This window comes from Mytilus trossulus, chromosome 3, assembly GCF_036588685.1.
Source record: "Mytilus trossulus isolate FHL-02 chromosome 3, PNRI_Mtr1.1.1.hap1, whole genome shotgun sequence".
Taxonomy (NCBI): domain Eukaryota; kingdom Metazoa; phylum Mollusca; class Bivalvia; order Mytilida; family Mytilidae; genus Mytilus; species Mytilus trossulus.
Genome location: NC_086375.1, coordinates 67888175 through 67908242, shown reverse-complemented (window position 1 = coordinate 67908242; position 20068 = coordinate 67888175). Strand labels below are relative to the sequence as shown.

The 20068-nt window shown below is 32.7% G+C and overlaps 1 protein-coding gene across 1 annotated transcript in view; it reads right to left on the bottom strand.

Annotated features, from left to right (window-relative positions):
• Nucleotides 1–13103: 13103 nt before the first annotated feature.
• The window catches only part of LOC134712211 (26S proteasome regulatory subunit 6B), a 28062-nt gene continuing 21097 nt past the window's right edge, over nucleotides 13104–20068 (bottom strand). The window contains exons 4-9 of the mRNA XM_063573538.1: nucleotides 19793–19939; nucleotides 18490–18693; nucleotides 16168–16335; nucleotides 14868–14944; nucleotides 13797–14021; nucleotides 13104–13287 (exon numbers count right to left, since the gene is read on the bottom strand). Of these exons, the coding sequence (XP_063429608.1) occupies nucleotides 13174–13287; nucleotides 13797–14021; nucleotides 14868–14944; nucleotides 16168–16335; nucleotides 18490–18693; nucleotides 19793–19939 (935 nt within the window). The 3' untranslated portion in view covers nucleotides 13104–13173. The remainder of the gene's footprint in view (nucleotides 13288–13796; nucleotides 14022–14867; nucleotides 14945–16167; nucleotides 16336–18489; nucleotides 18694–19792; nucleotides 19940–20068) is intronic.

Here is a 20068-nt window from a genome sequence, read left to right as displayed (position 1 = left end):
ATACTGCAATCTAAAAAAAACATTTTCAATTGATGTTTAATGCGTTAATGTTATTTATTTGATATAAATATTGGGAAAAATCCCCTTTAAAGGGGCCTCATATCATGCTAGCGGAGAAATATACAACACAATGAAATGTACGTTTACCTGTTGAAACCCACACTCGATGGTGAACGAAATCGTTTGGGTATGGTCTAGAATATAAACCATAAGCATAAAACATAATAATTTATAGGTAGCAAAAATAAATATAAACAAATGAAATATTTTCACCAATAATACAAGGTTGAGTCGTCCCAGGCATCGTTGTATGCATTGGAAACAAGAGCAGGTTGAAGAGGTCGTATGAATAATTAAATATTATTTCAGCAATTTCTATTTAAATATTCATGAGGAAAAAAGTGATATCGGGTCAGTGACTGTATATATGACAAAGAAATATACAGTCAACGCATTTTGACTGCTCAAATAGAACGAGTGCAGTATAAATAACAATAAACAGTTACCTCATCATCATTCAAATAATCTGTGTACTGTCGATAAACATGTTCAAATAAACATGCTGTAATTAAACTCGGTGTGCTCTGTGTGTTTGCATAACGTGAGACACCTTCAGAAATGAATCTGATATAAGCTGACCATTTATTAAGACACTAGCCCATCCACTACCTTAAAGCCAACTTCCAAGAGCTACGAGTGTGGTCTTTCCTATGTGTGGCCGCCGAACACCATGACAAAGATTCCTCTACATACATCCGAGGTCAGTTTCATTGCATTAGTCTATTGTGAAATTGGTTGGTCAAAAGCAACTACAGCTGTTTTACCTGGATTGTCAGCTTTTTGTATAGCGCCCAATAAGCTCAATAAATGTCGTATCATTGCTACAGATTTAGCTTGATCAAGAAACAGAGATGAAAGGGCAGTATTGATGGTATTTTATATTCCCCTCTATCAACAATCAAGCATGATAGGCGGACCATGACATGTTTGTCCCAACCTCAGCCATAAGAAGTTAATTTTTCGCTTCATCTTTGAACCACTTGATTTGAATTTTCCGCTTTTAATGCCAGCTATAGACATATCAGTTGATAGTTTTACTTCCACCTATGGGATATCTGCTTCGCTGAATCTCATTACAGCTGGTTAAAGATTCGAATAACTCTCTGGTAAAAAGCATTCCAACATAGCTTCAGATTGGTCAAATGTTTTCAAAACTCCTTGAAAATCGTAAAAAATATGTTTAGAAATGTGGTGAGGATTCCTTTCATTTTTCAAATAAAAGCAACGATCATTCTTGCAAATTAGAACCAATATATAATGGTTAAAGCTAGATGCTTGTTTGTTAAGTTTATAGCTGTAAAACACAGTTTCCCCCGCATATTCACAGTGTCTAATGCAGTAGTTAGGCTTTTGTTCAATCATAGAATTTCATATTCCCTATTTTCTGTTCAAAAACATACCTACTTTCTTTAGAATTTGTATAAATTTTGGCCATTTACTTTGTAATTAATGATAAGTTTTTAACCCATTAAAACTGATTAAAAGACAGTTCATGTGTCCTAGTTAAGCTAACAAGGATTCTATAAGTAAAACCAAAACTCAATCGTCTCAAAAGTTTGAATATTATAATGTACATATGAAGCAGATTTTAAAGATAAGACCGTTGGTTTTCTCGTTTGAATGGTTTTACACTAGTAATTTAGGGGCCCTTTATAGCTTGTTGATCGGTGTGAGCCAAGACTCCGTGATGAAGGCCGTACATTGACCTATAATGGTTTACTTTTATAAATTGTTATTTGGACGGAGAGTTGTCTCAATGGTACTCATGCCACATCTTCCTATATCTATATTTTCCCCCCAACACTACCTCACAAATGCTGACAGTTTTCATTAATTTGGTATTTGATAATTCACGCCTTGGTCTTACAGACTCCACAGTCAATCTAAAGCTAGCGATATATCTAATTATTGGTTAGAAAATGCCATGAATATAAAGTTCACGAGTTCTTGCTTAACAATGCTACACACCTGTTAAAATAACAAATCACAAGACCACTGATGGCACTATTAATGCATAGTTTAGAAAGTGTTTTTTTTTCTCGAAATGTCAGTGTTATATAAAATCAGGATGACACTGTCACTATTGTAAAATGGAGTATTGTAAACGAGAAGTCGGAAATAACAAAGAATGAAAAGAAAATACAAATAGAAAAACAACAGCTAACAAATCACAATATCTAAAAATAAAAACTGAGCAACACGAGCCCCATCAAAAACTAGGAGTGATCTCAGGTGCTTCGGTAGGCCTATAGGCAGACAATACAATCTCCGCGTGTGGGACCTGTCATGTTGATCATGAAAGTACAAACCGGTGATAAATCGAATCTAATTCGGTAGGTCACATTCGTGTAAAACGGGACGGGACTATAGTCAATAGACAATTAGAACGTATCCGTCGTCATTAGTGAAACGGTTATTCCATACCATGATAACGACCAATCAACTCGTAATGACATCCGTTAAATTTACGAATAGATAATTTCAACTTCACCATGCACTTGGCACTCGTGGTTTAATAGTTTCCTTGTGAGCAGCAACCCCCTTTCAAGGATAGAAAATACATACAAGTCCTGATATATACAATATCGTCTCAACTGAGAGATATATACTCCATACAAAGGCGTTGCTAAAATGTAGTTACATAGAAATGGACAGTTCACAAATGGGAAGCTAATTTTTGATTTTATATATCTAATTTTATATCACTAGGATCAGAAATAATGTGGAGGTATGCAGGCAGTTGCCTCCTTTTTCTGATAACACACATCAAACAAATGATAAAACCTAGAGAGAAAAGAACCTAATAAAAAAAATATATATATGTATTTGTTTAAGCTCATGTCCAATATTAATAAAAGACAGTTGCCTTGTGTGTCTTTTGTTAAAGAGCAATTTTCAATATCCCATGTTATAATGAGATATTGATTAACAAACCAAGAACATATGAACGACGTCAACAGAAGAAGGGCAAATGCAGCAGCTGAAACCTTATGTAAAGAATTTTTTTTTAAATTTTTTCGATTTGTTGATAACACTTTCAAACATCTAAAAATATAAAGTCGTCAAATATACTAGCTACAAAAAAAATCGTAAGGGTTCTGCGGAACCCAGTGTCTCGTCTTCTTTAGCTGTTAATCGCTGGCTCAACAAAAATGAAGAAAAAAGTTAATAAAAATATTCCTCTACTATCGATACTATCTTTGATTGTAAGAAGTTTCTGGCCAAGTTTGGTGAAAATCTAGGATGGTTTATGAATCTAATGAATATTTTTTTATATTTTAACTGCAGACTGTATGTAATGTTAACTGGATTTTTATAAGTAAAATACGGATAAAAAATATTTTTCAACTAAATTTACTTCTGGATACTATCTTGTGATTACAAACACGCTAAAGTAGAAATCCAGGATAGTTTAAGAAAGTTATCAAAATTTTAAAAACTGTAACCACATAGTGAATGAAATGTTTGCTGGCAGAAAAAACTAAGTCCGTTTATAAGTAAAATACAAAAAAACAGGAATTTTTCTTTTTCAAAATTTTCTTCGGGATACTATCGTAATATGAACAATCATAAACAAGCTTCTTTCCAAGTTTAGAAGAAAGCAGGATAGTTTTAGAAAATTATTAAAATTTCAAAAACTTTATCCACAGAGTGAATATTTGTGGACGCCGCCGACGACGACAAATGTCGAAGGCTCGACAACCAAGTTGAAATACTATTTTCTTCGGAAAAAGGCTGTACCAAATGAGGATTATGGCAGTTGCTGTTCACTTGTTCCGTTGGTTGATATCGTTTGATTTGTCAGTTTTTAAGGACTATTCGTTTTTGAATTTCGCCTCAACTGATTAAATTATGACCCATTTTAAATCGCGTGCTCGAATATATAGAAGTATAACGCAATCCGAGAATTATATTTTAGATTGAATTTACCTTTTTGAGTTCGGTATTTTTATTATGCCATTTTATACCAGGATTACAATTTGGGCGAAAGAAGCTACTGTAAATAAAGGCAACAGTAGTATACCGCTGTTCAAAACTCGTAAATCCATGCACAAAAAACAAAATCGGGGTAACAAACTAAAACTGAGGGAAACACATTAAATATAAAGAACAACGACACAACATTAAAATTTAACACACACAGAAACGGACAAAATCCAATGAGAATAACAAATATAACATCAAAACCAAATACATGAATTTGGGATAGAAAAGTACCGTGACACGTCTTATAGTAATGTGAATTAACGCTCAAATATAAGAGAAAACAAACGACCCAACGGAAACACAACATTAAAATGTAACACACACAGAAACGAAATATAATATAACAATGGCTATGTTCCTGACTTGGTACAGGACATTTTTTTAAAGAAAAACAAATTGTGGGTTGAGCCTGGTTTAGTGGCATGCCAAACCTCGCACTTTGATAACAATGTTAAATATAACATTAAAATGACAACTTTATATTACAGGACCACAATACAAAATAAGACGCACTTTTCTTTAAAAAACTCACCAGTGACGCTCGTATAAAAAAGGTTTAAAGGCTTAACAAAGTACAAAGTTAGAGTGAAATGGGATACGCAATAATTATTCCAAAAAGGTTGCCAAATACATCTAATGAAATCCGTCCCTGAACGAACGACATTCTAAAATTGAGAATGGAAATGGGGAATGTGTCAAAGAGTCAACAACCCGACCTAAGAGCAGAACACAGTCTAAGGCCATCGACGGGTCTTCAATACAGCGAGAAAATGCTATCCCGCACCCAGATGCGTGCTTCAGCTGGCCCCTAAACAAAAGTGTGTACTAGTTCAGTGATAATGGACGTCATACTTAAGTTGCGGGGTTAAACATGTTTTTCGAGATCTCAACCCTCCTTCTATACCTCTAGCCAATGTGGAAAAACAAACAGACAGTAATACACACAGTAAAACTCAGTTGAAAAGAAGTCCGAGTCTGATGTCAGAATAGGTAAAAGAAACTAAGCAAAATGACAATGATACACACATTCACAAAAGACTACTAGCAGTTACTGACATACCAGCTCTAGGCCCCAATTTAACTGATTGAAAGAGTATGTCATCATTATATGAATAATATCAAGCTGATAATGCTTCCCGATAGTGTTTTAGTATCATACCATCATAGCTAATATAAGGAGAACATAACCCGTGTCATGCCGACAACTGGTTATAGAATAAATCTGTTTATTTCCGATGCAAAAATCCTACAAGTGAATCAACATTTAAGCCAAAATATGCCATCTTTTATGACCTTAATTTCATTGGCAAGAAGGGATATAGTTATGTACTCATAATGAAATAAAAAAAAAAAAAACAGCTATTGCTTATTTTACCAATGCTTGTATGTTGCGACCTAAACTTTGGTCTGTTAGTTTTCTCGTTTGAATTGTTTTACATTTGTCATTTCGGGGCCTTTATAGCTGACTATGCGGTTTGGGCTTTGCTCATTGTTGAAGGCCGTGCGGTGACCTATAGTTAATATATGTCATTTCGTCTCTTGTGGCGAGTTGTCCCATTGCAAGGCAATCGTACCATATCTTCTTTTTTATATTTTTGTCCGGGCTATACTAAAAATTCAGAATATTAGAGGAACATAGAACATAACACAAACAACTGCCCAGGTGTGCTTAGGTGGTCACAAAATCTCCCTACCTATTATAATGCCTTTTATTACAAATATACTAGTTCGGCCATGGCTTCCACAAGAAAAGTATATTGTCAAATACTGAAGTAGTGATTAACCTGAATAGAGGGACAGATTTCATATAAACGTTCTGGGTCGATGCCACTGCTGGTAGAGATTTATTTCTCCGAAGGTATCACCAGCCAGTATTTTTGTGCTGACATGAATTAACATATGGGATTATATGGTTATATTTATAAATTACCTGTTTATAATATTTTGAATCTTTGAAATACATAAGGCTTTTCTACCTCAGACATAGATTACCTTAGCTGTATTTGGCAAAACTTTTTGGAATTTTGGTCCTCAATGCTCTTCAACTTCGTACTTTATTTGGTCTTTTTAACTCACTGATGAGTCTTTTGTAGACGAAACGCGAGTCTTGGCGTATATAAAAAATTTAGTCCTGGTATCTATGAGGAGTTTATATCTGACAAACATAATGTAGATATATCGAAGACTTTAATTTTACTCCAAGATACACTGAACATGTGTATCTACATTCTTAATCAGCGGAATACTACGCAGTTAACAAATTGTTTTATCTCATCAGAGACATATAATACCATATAATACAATTGTATTATATGTCTCTGATCTCATACAGAGATTTTACAATCTTACAATTTGATTTGTTTTTGTGTTTTAACGCCACTTTTAAACACCGCATTTATGCTATTTCCAGGCGACCAGTATTTTTTTTCTAATAGTATATTTTCTTGAGATGAGTTAGGCCTATGTTTTAGGAACTATTTGACAGCTATTTTAACCCCAAAAGAATGAAGAAGATCGGTATCCTAAGTGTTCCAACAGAGAGTACTAGATTAATATAAATGAAATTTCGACTGTTACAAGAACAACATCTAGATGAGAAATAGCATATGAATATCGAAACAAAAATAAAGGGGTCATATTATTCGTATGTTTAAACGCCGAATAGTTTATATTCTACACATGCACTGCGCAAAATATGCCAGAAACCAGAAAGTATAAGACTAAGTGCGATGGCGTTGCAAAAAGTAAAAACACAAAAATACCGAACTCCGAGGAAAATTCAAAAAGGAAAATCAAAAATCAAAAGGCAAAATAAAAAGTCCAAACACATCAAACGAATGGATAACAACTGTCATATTCCTGACTTGGTACAGGCATTCTCTAATGTAGAAAATGGTGGATTGAACCTGGTTTTAAAGCTAGCTAAACCTCTCACTTGTATGACAGTCGCATCAAATTCCATTACATTGTCAACGATGTATGAACAAAACAAACATACTCAAAGAGTAAAAATGTCAAAAATAGGGGTACAGCAGTCAATATTGTGTTATCATCTTAATATCACTATAAAAACAACAAATGTAACGAAGAATCACAAAAAGGCAAACATCAAATTTAACATACTCATTTTGCTTTTCTTGTACCACTTAATTTATGTATATAAAGTCTACCCGTAAAGGAAAGAATGTTTTCATTGCTGGTGTAAAAATGCGCGTCTGAAATTCGTACAGGTAGACATAAAAAATAATTTTGTCGTTAAAAGTATGAACAAAACAAACATACTTGCATCACTATAAAAACATCAAATGTAACGAAGAATCACAAAAAGGCATACATCAAATTTAACATACTCATTTTGCTTTTCTTGTACCACTTAATTTATGTATATAAAGTCTACCCGTAAAGGAAAGAAGGTTTTCCTTACTGGTATAAAAATGCGCGTTTGAAATTCGTACAGGTAGACATAAAAATAATTTTGTCGTTAAAAGTATGAACAAAACAAACATACTTGCAACACTATAAAAACAACAAATGTAAACGAAGAAGCACAAAAAGGCATACATCAAAATTAATATACTCATTTTGCTTTTCTTATACTACTTAATTTATCTTTATAAAGTCTACCCGGAAAGAATAGAAGGTTTCTTTGCTGGTGTTAAATTGCGCGTTTGAAATTCGCACAGGTAGACATAAAAATAATTTTGTCGTTGAAAGTATGAAGGTTTACATACATGCATAGTCACGTAAAGTTGATATAACAAACAACAGACTCAACCGTAAATGTAATAATATTAAATAAATAAGGTATGGTTCAAAGTATGACGGGATACATACGTACAGTATCACATCAAATGTATAAAATAAAAAACAGACTTAACAGAAATTTAAAGTATTTTATTGAATGAAATAATTTTATCATTCATAGTATGTCAAAATCCATAAGTAAGAGTTATTTAAGTAAATGAAATAATTTTGTCGTTCAAAGCATGATGTTTTTATATAACCACAGAGTCAATTCAAAAGAATATCGCAAAAATTTACAAGCAATATTAATAAAGACTAATAAAATAATACTATAACGCGTTATTAAGATGATAACCAACGTCAGTACGCATAATCTATACTTCAAGACCATCTTGTATTATTTGTGAAGTTGATACGGAATATTTATCAACAAGTTCTGGGTATCTTCCGATGAACTTTTTTAGAAAAAGGACGAGACGTTCTTTGACATACCCTTGGTTCATCAACTTTCTGCTCAGACACTGGTGACGTTGTACAAAGTCTGAATAGGAGCTGCAAGCTCTTGAATACCTAATAAGTTGGGACTAAGGTGGGGGAAATTGATAATTTCAAAATTGAAATCGTCTCGTTTGTCATAGATTCTGGTACTGAGATGACTGTGTATGTCAAATTCGAGGTATAAGTCTAAAAATGAGGCGGAGGAAGCCGTGTCTGTGGTCTCTTTAATTTCTAGTTCTGGTGGGTATAATAATGGAACTCAATCAGAAAAGTTCGGATTGTTAATGGAAAGAACATCATCAATATATCTGAAAGTGAAATTAAATAACCTGGCTTCTTTGATCTTCTTGTTTTTAACAAGTGTCTGAAGGAACTCCGATTCATATGAAAATAAGAAGAGATCGGCAAGGAGAGGCACACAATTCGTTCCCATAGGAATGCCGACAATTTGTTGAAAAAGTCTACCTCCAAATTCAACAAATATATTGTCAATAAGAAACTCTAGCATACTGATCACTTGTTCCTCTGTGTAGTATGTTTTACCCTTTTGTTCCTTATTAACAAAATATGCCTTATGGTATCCCAACGTGATAAATTTATAGCGTATGCTACCATTTTTATGATGAAAAGCATTGTGGATTATTTCTTTTAGACGATTTTTCAATTTCACATGGGGAATGGTTGTATACAAGGTTGAAAAATCAAAAGTTTTCTTAGAACTAATTTCAGAAAAAGATCGAGATTTAAAATTATCCAGAGGTTCTTTAGAGTTTTTAACCCGAGGAATCGCATGAACTCTAGAGAGAGAGAGAGATCGTGTCCGTAAACAATAGAAGCCTCCTACGAATGGGCGTGTCAAAATTTTTGTTTGTATTTTGTAAGAGATAACTTCTCTCTTCGTTTCAGTCCTTTGGCAACATTTTCCTTGAGATTGACTTGATATAATGTAAGCTAGAAAATAATAAGTTGAAATGCGTCTTCAATGTCTATGTTTGTTATCAAAGAGACTTTTTCTCTTGAAAAATGTAACGATATATCACCAATAGTCCGTCCACAATTTGTACGTGCGTTCCCATCATTGTCATTCGCTGATATTTCTTTACAAATTTAAGTTAAACTATTATATAATACAAACGGCATTTGTAAATTTTGTTTTGCATGTGCCAATAGTACATGTCACTATTTAATCAATTTTTATTTCGGAAGCCTCACATAGAGCTATACCTTTATGTCATACATTGTAAGGAAGCATTCGATTATGAATACGATTTCCTACCATCACCACTCCATTTGAGGACGCCTAAACTTGGGATGAAATGACTAGTACATACATACTTTGATCAGACATACACATGCCCTTGTCTTATGATAAAACGTTTTTCTCAAGAAGAAGTGTTATGCCGAGTTTCAGTTCAATCCAATTTGCTTCATTAATCAAGGAACATTGTAAGTGTGTATGTGAGAATAAAACATACTCTTTATAAATCTGGTTTGTCCGATTAGATTGATCTTCTTAAGGAGAGATCAAAGTTTGAAAGACAACAATGTATAAATAATTGATAAGAATGGAGCTATATGACCAAAAAAGGCCATCTGAATAATATGTGACACAGATATATTTCCCCATTCTTTGGGAGCAAAAAACGTTGTTGCCTTTTTCATTTGCTGTTGTGTCGCCTTATTAAAACTCCAGTAATAAACTCTAAGCTGATTGAGGAATATGAGATAGAAGAAGATTTCATATACATTAATGACCCACTAGGGATATACTGGGATGATGGGGTAATTTACACAGGCTGATTGAAGAATATGAGATCGAAGAAGACTTCATATACATTAATGACCCACTAGGGAAATACTGTGATGATGGGGTAATTCACACACACAAGCTGATTGAAGAATATGAGATAGAAGAAGATTTCATATACATTAATGACCCACTAGGGATATACTATGATGATGGGGTAATTCACACAAGCTGATTGAAGAATATGAGATGGAAGAAGACTTCATATACAGTAATGACCCACTAGGGATATACTGTGATGATGGGGTAATTCAAACAAGCTGATTTAAGAATATGAGATCGAAGAAGACTTCATATACAGTAATAACCCACTAGGGATATACTGTGATGATGGGGGTAATTCAAACAAGCTGATTGAGGAATATGAGGTAGAAAAAGACTTCATTTACAGTAATGACCCACTAGGGATATACTGTGATGATGGGGTAATTCACACAAGCTGATTGAGGAATATGAGATAGAAGAAGACTTTATATACGGTAATGACCCATTAGGGATATACTGTGATGATGGGGTAATTCACACAAGCTGATTGAGGAATATGAGATAGAAGAAGACTTCATATACAGCAATGATCCATTAGGGATATACTGTGATGATGGGGTAATTCAAACAAGCTGATTAAGGTATATGAGATAGAAGAAGACTTCATATACAGTAATGACCCATTAGGGATATACTGTGATGATGGGGTAATTCACACAAGCTGATTGAGGAATACGAGATTGAAGAAGACTTCATATACAGCAATGATCCATTAGGGATATACTGTGATGATGGGGTAATTCAAACAAGCTGATTAAGGTATATGAGATAGAAGACTTCATATACATTAGTGACCCACTAGGGATATACTGTGATGCAAATGACTCCAGTGAAAATGAACTCCATTATGATTATTGAGCTGAATAGAGACATTTGGAATTTTCACAAACCAAGTGTCTCACCTACTTTTTCTGTTAATCACAGGCTCAGCAAAAATGAGGAAAAATATTAATAAAATTATTCCTTTTGATACTATCTTTTAATTGTAAGAAGCTTCTGTCCAAGTTTGGTATAAATCCAGGATAATTTTTGAATCTTATGTTTTATAAACTTTAACTGCAGACTGTATGTAATGTTAACTGGAAGAAAACTAAGTCCTTTTATAAGTAAAATACAGATACACAGGTATAAATTTTAACATAATTTCATTTTAGATACTCAAGCTTCTGTCCAAGTTTGGTACAAATTCAAACCAGTATAAAAAAGTTATTAAAATTTCATAAACTTTAACCACAGAGTGAATGTGTTGTTTCCTTGCAGAAAATCTAAGTCCATTTATCAGTAAAATACAGAAAAAATGGAATTTTACTTTTACAAAGTTTAGTTCTGGATACTATCTCATGATCATAAACAAGCTTCTGTCCAAGTTTGGTAGAAACCCAGTATAGTTTAAGAAAGTTATTAAAATTTCAAAAACTTTTAACCACTGAGTGAATATTTGTGGACACTGCAGGTGGATGTAGGATTGTTTAGTCTCGCTTTTTCGACTAAAGTCAAAGGCTTGACAAAACTGGAATTTAAAGTTCTTATATTATGAAAAAGATTTTAAATTGTGTGCAGTGAGTTCTCTTGGTAATTCTTTTTGTTTTGTTTCTTTTAAACTATTATCCAAGCATAAAGTTGAATTACTGCAACTTGTGAAGTTTGAACCTCTTATTTCAGTAAGTCTTAATGGTATGGTTTGGTGATTTTCCTGTTGTTTGAGTTGGGGTTTCTACTGGGAGATATCTCTACCAATTTTTTTTGGATATCTTCTGCTGTTGTTTTTTCTATGGTCAAATTGTTGTCTCTTTGACACATTCCCCATTTCCCTTCTCAATTATATTCTTTGCATTCAAAGTGTCTTTGTTCAGGTGTAATACATAATTTTAGGTTAATAATCTAAGTTACGGGGTTACTTTGTAATTTGCAGGTCAATTCTTTTAGTGTTTTTTATTTTCAAAAAGATCCTTATGTTTGTATTTAAAATTGGTGATGCCTTTATCTGTTCCTGTGAAGATGGCTTGACAATGTTTTCATTCAAAAAGCAATGCTGTGGGCCTGAGACTGAATTTGTTTTGTCTTTTTGAAGATCAGATGCTACCAAATGTCTTTTCATACATGAAGCATGGATCTAAATTCTTGCCTGGCTTTCCTTAATATTTGTTCCCATCCTATTAGTGATCCCTAAATTTCTTTCACACTTTGATTCATGTATTATTTACAGTAACGTTGCCCAACTTTTAAAGAGGTTTTTTAATCCCATTAGAGACCACTCATATTAAATCTGCAAAAATTTGTTTTAAAATCTGACATCAAATTTCCCATTTCAATCCATAGATTTTTAATTTTAAACATGTTATTGGTACAAAAATCGCTGATGTAAATTAATAGGATCACACACTTTTAACAGTATGCATCATTCAAAAATGGTGTTCTTGGTGAAAAAATACCACAAAATACTGAAATAATCATAATTTCACCACCTTATAGGCTGTAAAATGACATTCTTTTACCCTTTTTTAATGTTACAGATAGATTGGTTAATACACCAGAAACAAAGTTAGTGACAATTTGATTATTGTAAATCATTGAAATAGAATTTTTTATATCAACAACAAATAGATTTTTTTTTTTGTAAAAAATCTTTCAATTTGAATGGATTCTCAGCAGAATGTGTATACAAATGTTTATATCGACTTTCTTGAATCAATCTTGGTTAGCTGAATATCAAACATGAAAATTTTCATTGTAGATAACAGAAATCATTTTTTTCCCTAAAATTTAAGTTGAGAATTAATAGTTAAGAACAAAAAGACAAATCAGCATACATCACAGACTGACAGACAAGAAATATTGTCTGCCCTGTCACCACTCCAGATTTTGATGGATGTAAAAGCAAAATCTACTTCAGCTGTGTGTCTTTCCTTAACCCTGATTAAGCCTTCCGAGCTTAAAAATTGTCATTAATAGAAATAAGAAATGACAAATGATATTTTAATGATATTCTATTACTGACATTTAATAATAATAATGATTGTTCTTTTCTGAAATTATTTGTAGAATTCATGTTCTGTTTCATCTTTCTTGATGTTATTCTTGTAACCCTTCTCAAAGTCTTTAGCTAAGACAATATATCTGTTTTCTCTTACAGCCTGCATGCCAGCCTAGGAAATTAAAAAAAAAGTATGTAAATTAAAACATTAAATGTTTTCAATAGAAACATGAGAAACTACATAGGTTTCTTCCTAAACAAATAAAACTTAATAAAATGTACTTCAGAAATGAATATGTGCCTATGGCTAAAGACAAATGCTTTGGACACATCCTATTGATTAAGAAATATTTTCATTTTAGAGAATATTGATGACAAAGCTTTTATTTATTTCAGAGCACCAGTTCACAATCTTACTATTTTTTAATAAAATAAATTAGGTGTTTTGACTCCTAAAATTATAATCAGTATTTGTTCAATAATATAACCTACATTTTACCAACACTTGAAAATGATATTGTTCTCATTAATAGCAAATATATCACTCTCAGTACTCTTTTTAAATTGACATATCAAGCCTTGAAGAAAATTTTAATAAAACTAAAACCAGTAAATCTTCTACCTTTAGAGAACTGTCAAATGAAATTTTAAGATAGTAAAATTAAATAGTAAGCTGCCTACCTCTTGACATATAGCATTTATATCAGCACCACTGATTTTATCTGGTCTGGCCACATAATCCTCCAGATCTACTTCTTCACTTAAATTCATTTTAGAGGTGATTGTGGAGAATATCAGACGTTTTTGTCGACGATCTGGCATTGGGAACTCGATTTTTCTGTCCAATCTTCCAGGTCTTAACAAAGCTGGATCTAATGTATCATGTCTATTTGTTGCCATGATTACCTAAAATAAAAGAAAAGTTTTTTGTTATATTTTATTTGGTAAGACTAACTTACAATATGATATGAATTTGTTAAGGTGGTACCTAACACTACAGGGAGATAAATTTGTAAAATCAGCTTAAAGTTTTAATGACGTTGTGTTGTTAAGGGAATAAAAAGCTTCTCAATGATCAAAATCAGTGTTTGTCAAACTGCTATATAACCAGTGTAATTTTTCTGATAAAATTCTTGGTTCAAATTTTTTTAAATTTTTATATTTTTGTCAGATGGTCAAAGTAAATATATATTCAAAATTTTATGAAAATTAAATGAGTCAGATTAATTTTAGTCAAATTTCATTGGGTGTTTCAGTACTTCAATGATGACAAATGAATCTCAATATCAACTTCTGAACAACATTTCACTTTATTTCTGCATTGTCATTTACTTATTTGATCATGAAGGATGAACTAAATAAGAAAGGGCATGTAGCTTTCTATTATAAGACTTCAATCATGAATTCAATTTTTGTTTGCGAAAATCTTCTAACTGAATTCTCATAATAGTTAGTGGTTCAGTTGTTGATGCTTTATAACAACAAAATGGTCGGTACTGACCATAACAGATATAGTTTTAACTCATGAAAAGTGTATTTTGCTTGATATCAAATCATCACTTGGTTACTTGTGTGTGACTTTGTATGTATCATGTTGTTTCAAAAAGATTTTATTTTATTATCATTAAATGTGAAATTACTGTGCCAAGAATTTATAGCTGTCTTGAGTATCAATACATTAAGAACTAAAGTTAGATCTATATGAGTAAATTCTAAGATGATTTGCAGTACATCATTATGTTAAACCTTTACCTTGACATTAACAGTCTGATCAAAGCCATCCATCTGATTAAGTAATTCCAACAAAATTCTTTGAACTTCTCTGTCAGCTGAAAACAAATCATTAGAACTATAATAACATATTCCTTTATAAAATTTAAGGACATGTACAGGAATCACTACATAATCAGCCATTTTGCCAAGGTTGTTCACTACTTGCAATAACTAGAAACCATTGAGATGGGAGCCATCTCTGTGGGCCCAACTGTCAATAATGTGGGGTAAATGAGTTGTATGGATAATCTGATATGAAGCATTATTTGAAGTTATAACATAGTCTCATGTGTGATTTAGAGCGGACACGATCTTCACCACAGGACACAGGGTTGTCAACTGAACCCAAAGTTTTTTTTATCTTGACCTTTGACCTAGGAAGTTGTACATACATCATGACACGCCCTCTGGTGGTGGTTAAAATGGATGTTAAGTATTAAGTGCCAGTCTTTGTAAGAATCAGGCAATTTAGGTAAAAATCAAAACATGATCATAAAAAACCCACCGAGCTAATCATGCTATTTAATACTAACCATCGTCCTGAGTTAAAAATAATTGGTGTTTCGTTTGTGTGTGTCTGGTAATATCAAATAACTTGGTTAGAAAATTGGTTAGAATGATAGCAAATCATAGCAAATTACAGAGTTATCTTCCCTTATTCGATAATTTCTAGTGCATTTCAACCAAATTGTATATTCTATTACCAGAACAGAAAACGGGAATAAATGTTATTTTTGTGCATAACTACATTTTATGAACTGAAATCAATGTCAAATTGGGTGGGTTTTTTTTGTCATGTTTTCACCACTGCCTGATTCTTAGGCAGACTGGCACTTAAGTATAAAATCATAAAGGTTATCTAGATATGGAGCGGACACGATCTTCACCACAGGACACGGGGTTGTCAACTGAAACCAAAGTTTTTTTACCTTGACCTTTGACCTAGGAAGTTGTACATACATCATGACACGCCCTCTGGTGGTGGTTAATAAACATGTAAAGTATAAAGTATGAAATCATAATGGTTCTCTAGATATGGAGCAGACACAAAGTTAAAGTGTTACGGACAGACGGATGGACAGATCACTATAGGGCGACCCGCCTGAAGGCGAGGCCCTAATAGATGCATACATTTGATTCAAAATTTCAAGTATTTCTTTAATATTTCTTTTAATCCTACTGTACCACATTTTGATGTCTCATATACATTTCCCCAATATAACTTTTTGTTTATTTACGAATTTATTTATTGTTGCTAAATACTTTTCCAATCATTTACCTCCTGTTTGGGCATCAAATCTTTTGGTAGCTATAGCATCAATTTCATCTATAAATATAATGGCAGGAGCATTTTCTTTGGCTAGCCTGAAAACATCTCTCACCATTCTTGGTCCCTCTCCTAGGTATTTCTGAACAAACTCTGATCCAACAACACGAATGAATGATGCTGTCAAAGAAATAAATAAATTTAATATGAATTCCTGATCTAGAAAGTTAACTTATAAAATTTGTTTGCAGCATAATATACAGTGTTCCCGCCTGCCCTAAATAGAAGGGCGCCCCGCCCTTGGTGCCCTTACCCCCGCCCTTCTGCCCTCCAAAGCCAAAGAATGCCCCCCTCTGCCTTTTCAAAAGATACATTTTACAAATTTCATGCCTTCTGGTGTTTCCGGTAAAATTGTTACCTGATTGTGTAACACTAATTAACTGACAATGGGATTAAGTTAAATACCTAATGCCTTTGGCAGTTTTATCACCTCTGCTAATGATTGTTCACTGCTAATTAGTGGATTTAAGATAATTGAACAAATACTAGATATTTAATACAGAATGAAAATAACCACGAGTATGAAATTAAAAGAAGAACCTAAGAAATTTGTTTTTGAACAAAACAAGATTGCACCACTTCCTGTTTTATTTCTTGTATTATAATCCTCCTTACATAGGAGCACTTAACAAATGCTTTTATTTTTTAACCATAATGGATTTTATACCTACTGTTATATATGCAATGTATTATAACCTCATTATAATATAATCCTCTCTTGTATCACCTGTTATATTTATAAAACTCCTTACTTAGAAGCACTTTGGTGTGCACTTCTGAATACTTTTTGTAACAATTTAAATGATTTCAAGTTAGGTAACTTTCAATAACACAAATACTATATGTCTAAACAAGTAATTTTAATGTAGATAATTTAATTACATAACAAATTCAATTTTGTTTAGCTCCATCTTTCAGAGCTACTTGTTTATTTTTATAGACTTGTATAATTAAGTTATATAAATTATAAAATAATAAAAAAAGATTTTTCTTAGGATTTTTTTCCTGATAAAAATGCACAGTTTGCATAAATTAACATCAATTAAAATAATATGCCTTGTGTCATGGTATGATAATTTGATAATAAAAAAATCTTAATGGAACCAACACTTGGAACACATTAATTTCTGAATAGGGTTAACATACAAGTAATGTTCTGCAGCTGAGCCTAGCAATATATAAAATTGAGAAAGGAAATGGTGAATATGTCAAAGCGACAACCACCCGACCATAGAGCAGACAACAGCCGAAGGCAACCAATGGGTCTTCAATGTAGCGAGAATTCCCGCACCCATAGGTGTTATATACATGTATTCAAGGTTATTAATACACTGCCAAACAGTGCCCTTACAATTTGGGTTATTGCCCTAAATTGCCCTTTTCAGACAAGTAGCACCCTTCTGCCCTGAGATTCAAGCTGGAACACTGATATACCAGGACTTTTACAGGTATATGCAATATAAATCATGACGGCTCTCATGTCTTAGGAATGATATGTATAATAATTGCTCTCACTAAATAATTATCTGTACTTTCAAAAGAATATTTAAAAAATCAACAATGAAATGTCTTCCAGCAAAAACAATTTTCAGTTTAGTACTTATATCAAGATGAGCACAAAAGTTGATACAATATTGCTAGTACATATAGATTTTCAAGTTTAAAATTAAAACACAGAACAACCATCTTAACAATGTGTACTTATACATTTTTATTTTTTCCAAAGATGAGCCTGCCTTGTATAAAATTTAGATCAGACTGAGACCAATGTTGAAGAACTGTTTAACTAGATATGCAATAAAATATTCTCGCTACATTGAAGACCTGTTGCTGTTGTTTTTTCTATGATAGGGTTGTTGTCTCTTCGACACATTCCCCATTTCCATTCTCAATTTTATGTAGTGTATAAATACTCCAGCTTTAACATTTAAAATTTTATAATACAGAACTAAAGGAGAAATGTAAACAAATTTTCTCAAAGATTAATATAGAGCACGGGGAAATAACAATAGTGGAATTATTTGTACTAAATCAGGGAAGTTTTCTATTAATATAACACAATTGGTCTCTGAGATGTTGACCAAAAGGATTTTTTTCTTGAAATTTCTCAAGACAAAAATATTGGTCATAGGGGTTCAAAATTATTGTTCTAACCAGTCATTTTCATTAGCCAAGGGTTACAATTTAGTTCCCTCCTCTCAACCTGACAAAAACAAAGAAAGGGAACTGGATTGTAACCCTAGGCTAGCGAAGATGTTAAACAATATACAGTACCTGTTGTATGATGGGCAACTGCCTTGGCTAACATGGTTTTACCACAACCTGGAGGACCATACATCAACACTCCCCTAGGCGGATCAATACCAATCTGTTTATACAAGTCAAAATGTGTCAGTGGCAGCTCAACCGCCTCTCGTACTTCCTGCTTCTGGATGTCCATTCCACCAATATCTGAGTACAATACATCAGGTTTCTCATCTGAAAAAAGAAACTTTCTACAATGAATTGAAACTATGAAAAAGAACAAATCTAGATAACTAATTCACAACACAAATTCATATCAGAGGGGTGATAGGAGGGGTCCTGATCCCGATCCCGGGCTTAAAAACATGTCATCCCGGACTTAAAAACACCAAATCCTGAGGTCCCGAAATCCAAATAAAAAATTCCCAGATCCCAAAAGGGTCAATCCCGAAATCCTGGGCTTTAAAACAGCCAATCCCAGAGTCCCGATAAAGGTCCGATCCCCTTCATATCACTTGAAACGCAAAAAGAAACAGTGCTTTGGTTGTTATTTATCATCTTTATAGTCACAGTTTGTTGCATTTTTTTAAGCCTTATTCTTTGCTAGATGTCAATAGAACTACATTTTCTAGATGCATTGAAGCAAACAGTGACAGGGTATAATTTAATAAATTCAGACTATAATTGGGAAAGAATTTTGAGAAATATCAGGGGTCTATCTAAAATCTAAGGACAGATGGATAATTTAACTCTTGCTTGTCATTTTCATAAAAATGTTTTATTCATACATTGGTAAAGAGATAAGGGCTTCCCATTATTTCATTTATTCTATTTAAAAAGAGATTTAGGTAATGACTAAGTTAACTTTATTCATATTCAATGCAATATTGCTTATTCATATTTTTTTCCCAATGTACACAAATCTGTAAAAATTCTGATTCTGTAATTCTTAAAATAACAAAATTCTAAAAACAAAATGTAAAATATAATTCAATGGCATGCACAACTCTCAATTTTTTTTTCAGTTAATTTTTTGCAAATTTACATAGACATGATCTTTTGGGAACTATATTTTAGAGTGTAACATACATTGGTTAAGAGATAAGAGGTTTCCACTACCGGTTTTCTTTAGTCAAGCTTACTGGTTCTCTTAAATTGACATGGAATAGAGTTGAACATTCATTGATTAGTGAAAAAAAATCTGTTCATTTCTATATCTGCAGTGTTGTATTCTAACTTTTTTTTTTACACACAGTGGAGTATAAGAAACTTCTATGATTTTAGGTAAATATTGATCAGCAATACATGAATACATTATAGTGTAAATACTGACCTGATGATAACATAGTAATACTACTATCTGCTTCAGGAGGAAGGACGTCAACAAGAGCATTGCTGTGTTTATGTAAGGCAACACTGGCCGAAGGTTTCAGCAGTTCCCTATCTATTGTCGAAAGAATTCTAACATAGTAGTTTGAACCTGAAAGGCAAAACTGTTACAATGTATCATACAGAATAATGAAAATATCTAAGAAAAACAATGTCAAATTCATTAAAAAAAATATATACGAGCAGTAAATTGAAAGTTAAAATAAACAGAAAGTAACAA